General features: G+C 38.6%; 1 protein-coding gene across 2 annotated transcripts in view; it reads left to right on the top strand.

The window, feature by feature from the left end:
- DAD1 (defender against cell death 1) overlaps window positions 1–5,613 on the top strand; it is a 29,126-nt gene extending 23,513 nt beyond the window's left edge. Inside the window, exon 2 of one of the 2 annotated variants that reach the window (XM_008590074.1) lies at window positions 5,372–5,613. In XM_008590074.1, coding sequence (XP_008588296.1) covers window positions 5,372–5,541 — 170 coding nt within the window. In that variant the 3' untranslated portion in view covers window positions 5,542–5,613. The remainder of the gene's footprint in view (window positions 1–5,371) is intronic. The other variant, XM_008590075.1, reaches the window with a different exon arrangement.
- Window positions 5,614–6,581: the final 968 nt, after the last annotated feature.

Below are 6,581 nucleotides of genomic sequence, written 5' to 3'. Positions count from 1 at the left end.
TTAGGCTCTGCTGCCACCTAGTGGATTGTACATTTCACATGCTGATAGAATGAACTACAAAGCGTTAGAGAAATTGAGTTTGGAGGAAGAAACCACTGACAGCTTTGTGATAAAACCTAGTTTCTTTGCAGTCATAGGAGGGCAGCAGAGGTCCAAGTGGGTTTAGATGCTGGGTCGGGGGTTGCTTTACATTCTGGCCAGAAGTGGGCAGTGTTGAATTAGGAACAAAAGGGCATAGAACATTAAAGTGGCCCGGGAGTTTTGTTACACAGGGAAGACTAGGGTGCACGTCAACTCTCAGATTTCCCCTTTGTTTCCTTTCCTTATCTTGTTAGTTGGAGAGGCCTTTTTTTGGTTGTATGAGACTTTTTATTGCTCTCAACAATGACCTCCTACCAGCAACAATTTTAACTTTTTTGTTGGTGGGGCCCTGTTTTGTTTTCATTTCATTTTCTTTCCTTTTTTTTTGGCAGCTGGCTGGTAAGGGGATCTGAACCCTTGACCTTGGTGTTATAACACCACATTCTAACCAGCTGAGCTAACTGGCCAGCCCTATTTCACCCTATTTCATTTTCTCTTCAGCATTTCTACTTTATATTGAATTAGGTCCAGCCACCAAATAAGTTTTCCGAAAGGGAACTGTCCTAAGTTTGTAGAAAATTTTCTGAGGTAAGCACAGCATAACTTTTTTTCAACTCATTTCTCCCTGGTTGGAATGCAAGATTAATTCTCTACCTATTCTTTTTTTTGGGCAGCTGGTCGGTATGAGTATCTAAACCCTGACCTTGGTGCTACAAGGCTATTCTTTAATGAGCTGAGCTGATTGGCCAACCCTCTACCTGTTCTTAAAACCTTGCATCTGCTTATTTTATTTATTAAAAAAACACTAATTGATGATCCTATAATTGGTTACTAAACTCTATCTTGTATTTGGCTCATTTAAGGCTACCAAAAAAACAAAAAAGAGAATATGAAGTAGATTTGTATTAATGAATTTCATTGATAAACTATCTTCCTTATTTTCTCCATCCTTTCAGCTCAGGTAACTCTTAGTCCAAGTCATCCCACCCCCAGGCTGCATAGGCTTCTTCTCTGGGAACTCAGGGTCCATGTGCATACTGCTAATGCTGCACTTAATCATATTGTTATGAAACTATTCATTCATTTTCCTGTTTCTGCCACTGGACTCTCAAGTTCTCTGAGGGTAGGGCCTCAGGGCTTAGCACAGGGCTAACAGTCACAGTGCATGTTTGTTGAATGACTGTATCAATGAATAAGTTATTTTCAACTGCAAAAACCAATAGCTGTATCATTAGTTACTTGCTGCAAAGACATGTGGAAAGTGCTGTGGAAGAAAAAGGCCAAGGAAAAGATTCATATGAGAGGCTGTGGGGTGGGCAAGAGCATGAGACAAGAAGTTGGAAGACATGCATTGTAGACTTTGCTCTGTTAACAAGTTGAATGGACAAATAGGCTTGTCTCTGAGCCTCAGTTTCCCATCTGCAGTGAGGGGATTGGCCTGGATGTTCATCATAGTCTCTTGCAGCTGTTAAAGCCTCTCAATATAATTTATGATGGTCCCTGTTGTGTTTGAGGAGGATTGTGCTGTTTCTGTGGGTCCTCAGTTGGGCTTTGCTTTTTTTTTTTCTCTCTTCAGTTACTTTTTACTTATATTTCCAGATTCCTATCATCCATTCACAGAAGATGGGAAGTTAAAGTGTGATTGTTTACAACAAAATGCACAATATTTGTATAAAGCTCTTTAGAAAATTAAACATTTGTAAAATGTTTTAGTTATCACATTACCAGGCTTGCAGGATTCACATACATTCCACATATACTTTTACATACATTAACTCAGTGTGATTCTTGCTACCTACCTTGTGATGGAGGTAGACGAATATTGGTATTCCATTTTACTCCTGAGGTAATTAAACCTTGGTAAAATTTAAGTTGACTTACCCAGGTCCTGGAATTAACAGGTGACTGAGTGGGAACTTGATAACAGACATTTGGACTCTGAACTTTTATATTCCTTCCTCTCTGTTATGTTCAAGGACTTTTGGATGATGAGTATATACATCTTCCTGTTAGAAGGTTTTCATGAAAAATACCAAACTTGCTTTTCTTTTGTAAATGGGAAAAACTTAGGAGAGGTGGATAAGAAAGGATGAAGACAGGATATCGCAAAATGTTTCTGCCAAGTTGGCCATCCTTAATAGGGTCCAGGAAAAATGCAGGACAGTGCAGATCAGGAGACCTGACTTTATCTAGTGAGGGTGGCCCTCGACCGGCTGTGTCCAATAGAACATTTTGTAGTGTGGAAACATTCTGGGTCTGCACTGCCCAAGATGGTAGCCGCTAGCCATATGTGGTTATTTTATATTTGAAATGTGGCTAAGTGACCAAAGAACTGAATTTTTAATTTAATTTAATTTTAGCTAAGTTTAAATAGTCACCTGAGGCTAGTGGCTACAGTGATGGACAACACAGCTCTGGAGAAATTTGTCAAGCTATCAGGTTATGGTTTTCTCATCTCTGAAATGAAAGCATTAGGCTAGCTGATCTCTAAAGCTCCTTTCATTAAAAAAAATGTACAATGTGTGCCTTCTAAAATTATAGTAATTCAAATTTAGTTCTGAACCTAGAATTTCTGCAGAATGGTCTTTGGTTCACATTATCTCTAATTTCAGTTTTAATTGGGTGACGAGGATCCAGGATGAGATGGATTCGACAGAAAATCAGTACTTGAGCAAACCTGCCCAGTGCTAGTGTGTGTGAATAGAGATGGTGCTAGAGAAGATTACAGATTCCAAATAGAAATGACCCTGTCTGGCATTATCTTTTATATCCATATAGAGAGTAATTATTATTATTTTTTTAACAGTTCTTTGTGTTGTGTCTTGCTTTCTTTTAAGATGATTAGAACAGACTGATCAAATGGCACTGGCTTTTCTGCATGGGTGAAATAGACTAAAGAAGTCATGCTAACTTTTCTCAGTAGGTGTCTTCCATTTTGCATGTCTTGATATCAGGGGAGGAGATTTTATTAGTTTCCCAAAACATTTATCCCCTGGTTAACAGTCAAAATCATTCTTCTGAGCTGTTGAATAGTATACTTTTTTTTTTTTTGGCAACTGGCCGGTATGGGGATCTGTACTCTTGATCTTGGTGCTATCAGCACCACACTGTACCAAGTGAGCTACCCAGCCAGCCCCTAGATAGTCTTAATTTTACTGAACTAACATTTCAAAGAATCCTTGAACCTCTGCTTTAAGAATAGTGTCTGGTGAACATATCTTTGCCTTAAAAGAAGGGAGATCTTTGTAAATAGGGTTTTCTGAAAACCATTGTCAAAGAGACTCTCATGAGTCATTTTTGCCACCCACACAGACTGGCCTCAAACATCGTAGATTTAAATGTTTTAATATCATAGAATTTTGAAACTCACTTTTTGCGCTAAAGTAGGATTTCTTTTATAATTGTAAATGTGTCAAGGCTTTGTTCACTTAAAATGGCCTTATGCTGTAGTCCTCTCTCACCTTGGCCATTAGAATTGATTATGTTATTTTGGTTCATTGTTTCCATTGCCAGGGAGTTTGCTTTAAGGAATTTGATGGAATAGATATGTTATTTTGGTTCATTGTTTCCATTGCCAGGGAGTTTGCTTTAAGGAATTTGATGGAATGAATAGGTGAGTTTTAATAGCTCTGTTTGTTCTTGTTTTGCACTGTGAACATTTTTTGCTCCCTGTTATTGCTCTTTCTTTTACACATTTTTCACAATTTCACTGATATGAGAATGTTCTGTGGTTATGTAGCATTTCTGTAAATACCACTGTTAGTTTTGAAATAAAAACATTCTGGCTAGAATTCTTAAATCTTTTCTTTAAGCTCTGATGCTAGAATTTCCAGGTCACTTGAACCAACACACAAAATAAGGTGATGCCCTTTTACCTACTGGGGTGGCCCAGTTCTGGAAGCTAGTGTTTCCCAACCTTTTTCAAGTCATGGCACAAATAGAAGATTACAGTATTTTTATGGCACACTGTGGGAAAATTGGCTGCTTACAGTTGGAGTCCCTAGGGCCAAAAGGTCAATTTCTGGCCACGCCCATGTTGGAGATCACTAGGTGGGAAATTCCACCCTGAGGGACTACAAAGGAAGCCTGTGTCTTTCAGGGAGGGCTCCACCAGTTCCATCTGGCTGTAGCAGCAATGTAGGTACTTTTCTTAGAGTTATTCTCCACCTTCTCCTTGCCAAAAATAATCTCATCTTTAAATGAAAACTAAATTATTTCTTCTATTCTGGTCTTTTGTTAAATCTCAGATTGGGAATTTTTCTCTACTTTCTCTCTTAAATCCTTTCTTTCTCTATCCTCGCCCAAACTGGAAATCAGTGCTTTATAAGCATTCTAGATCTAGAAAAGCTCTTTAGGCTAAACTGCAACCCCCTCACCTCAAAGAATTTGTGGGCCAGGGAGGTCAGAGTGACTTATGTAAAGTCATGCAGCTAATTATTGAAAGAGCTGGAGTTACAACCCATGTCTCCCAGTTCTTAGTCAGTTTTGCCTTGAAGTACTTGGAATTCAGGTTTGAACATTAATTTTGTGGATACTACTCCCTGTGAAAGTTTTCAGTATCAAAATGGAGTCACTTGTATTAAAACCCTTGACAAATAGAGCTGGGGAAGGCCATGAAGAGAAGGGTTCTTATGCATAAATGCCTGATAACAAGAACTTTGTAATAACAAAGGACTCTGCAAAACCACAGCTTTGCACAGAAGCCACCACAGCCTTACTCAGAAATGACTTCTGCAAGGATATCTGCCCAGCAACTGTTTGTCCATCCTGGGGCTGGTGTCACCCTTGTCATTTGATCCTCGTAGTCAAGGATAATTATCTCGAAACAATTTTGTAATCCTCCATCATTTTTCCTTTAGAACTCTTTGTCTTCCTTTACCTCCCTGAATATGCATAGTTTACTATGGCATGCATGTTCCCGCAATGCCCTATTCCCAAATGAAACTTTTTTCTTAGAGATTCGTCTATTTTTTTTTTTTTTTTACCCTTAACATCCCATAGAATGTTCTGTGAAAACATTGCTTCATTTTGGTTGTTCTAGCCTGGCTTAAATACTGTCCTGAGTTTAGGAATCAACCCCATAACTGTTTTGTGGGTTAGAATTTAGATCAAAAGGGGCTGGCTGGTTAGCTTACTTGGTTAGAGTACTGTGTTGTTAACACCAAGGTCAAGGGTTCGGATCCCCATGCTGACCAGCGGCCAAAAAAAGAAAAAAAGTATTTAGATCAAAAGATTGGGGCCCTGTCTCTGGTATCATAAGACATTTTACCTGTCTGCTTCTTTCTTTTAGGTTCACTTTTTGGTTTCCCCTGGATACAAGTTCCAAAGATGGCAGCTTGTTGGACACATGGATTTTCTTCAGATTTGTATTTACCTCTGAATCTGATTGGTATGCAGGTGGAGAGCCCAAAGAAGTTCTCTTTCTCTGTGTCAGAACAACTTGTAATGAACATCTATTAACATGACCTCTGCCTTCTATTAAGTGTAACCTTTTGCCTTCCAAATTAAAAAACTCCATGCTACTCCTCCTTATGCCTCTGTTTTTCGTTTTTATCCTTTATTGATATCAAAATTCTTTTTTTTCTTTCAGTCCTCTGTGCCAAGGTATTTATGAATTGGTAACTTACAACTGCGAACCTGTCTCCTAGTTTTCATTAAGTGTATTTGAAGTTAATGACAAAGGCAGTGTTGACAACCCTCGGAAGAGGCAGTCTTCTGTCTTTTCCCTGGAGCAGGTAATCCTTTACTAAGCCTGCAATTGTCACAGGTGGTTCTGCTCTTATGACACAATGCATTCCTGGAACTACATCATTAAGCACTTTGTTAGAAATTGAACTAAGTGTGTGTTTCCACATTTACATGTTCCAACATACTTTTGTGGTAAAAAGTGATCTATGTAGATACTTCAAAAAGTTCATGGAATAATGGAATTGAAAGATAATGTGAATCTTTCCATGCACTTTTTGGAGTAACCCATATATGTATCTCTTAGGCAATGTAAGCATGGTTCAAAAAGTGGGGGTTGTGTATATGTTGACTTATAGGATACAGTATTCTCCAAAGCACTTTCACAAATACTCTTATTTTATTCTTGCAGTTATCTCAGGGGTTCCAGTTCTCATTAGATAAGTGAGGAAATTGAAGCTCACATTTGTGACTTGCTTAAGATCAGAGCTCATGACAAAGCTTGGGTAGGATATAGGTCAGCTGGCTGAAGTCTAGGCATATTTTTATGTATCATGCTAGGAGCCCTATTTCCATCTTGGGTGCTATAGATTTGCCATAAAGGGGAAACAAGCTATGTTGAAAATTACATTATTTAAATTTAGCTGACAGATGAGTTGTGTTCTAGAGGTTCTCCAACCTGGTTGCACATTAGGGAACTTAACAAATTTCCAATGTCCAGGTCACAACCCAGACCAATAATAAAACATCTTTGAGGGTGGCATCTGTAGTTTATAAAGTTACCCAGGTGATTCCACTGTGCAGCCAAGTTGGAG

The sequence above is a fragment of the Galeopterus variegatus genome, unplaced genomic scaffold, assembly GCF_000696425.1.
Source record: "Galeopterus variegatus unplaced genomic scaffold, G_variegatus-3.0.2 Scaffold5837, whole genome shotgun sequence".
Classification (NCBI taxonomy): Eukaryota; Metazoa; Chordata; class Mammalia; order Dermoptera; family Cynocephalidae; genus Galeopterus; species Galeopterus variegatus.
The sequence above is the reverse complement of the archived record's forward strand: the minus strand, read 5'-3'. Positions and strand labels throughout refer to the sequence as shown.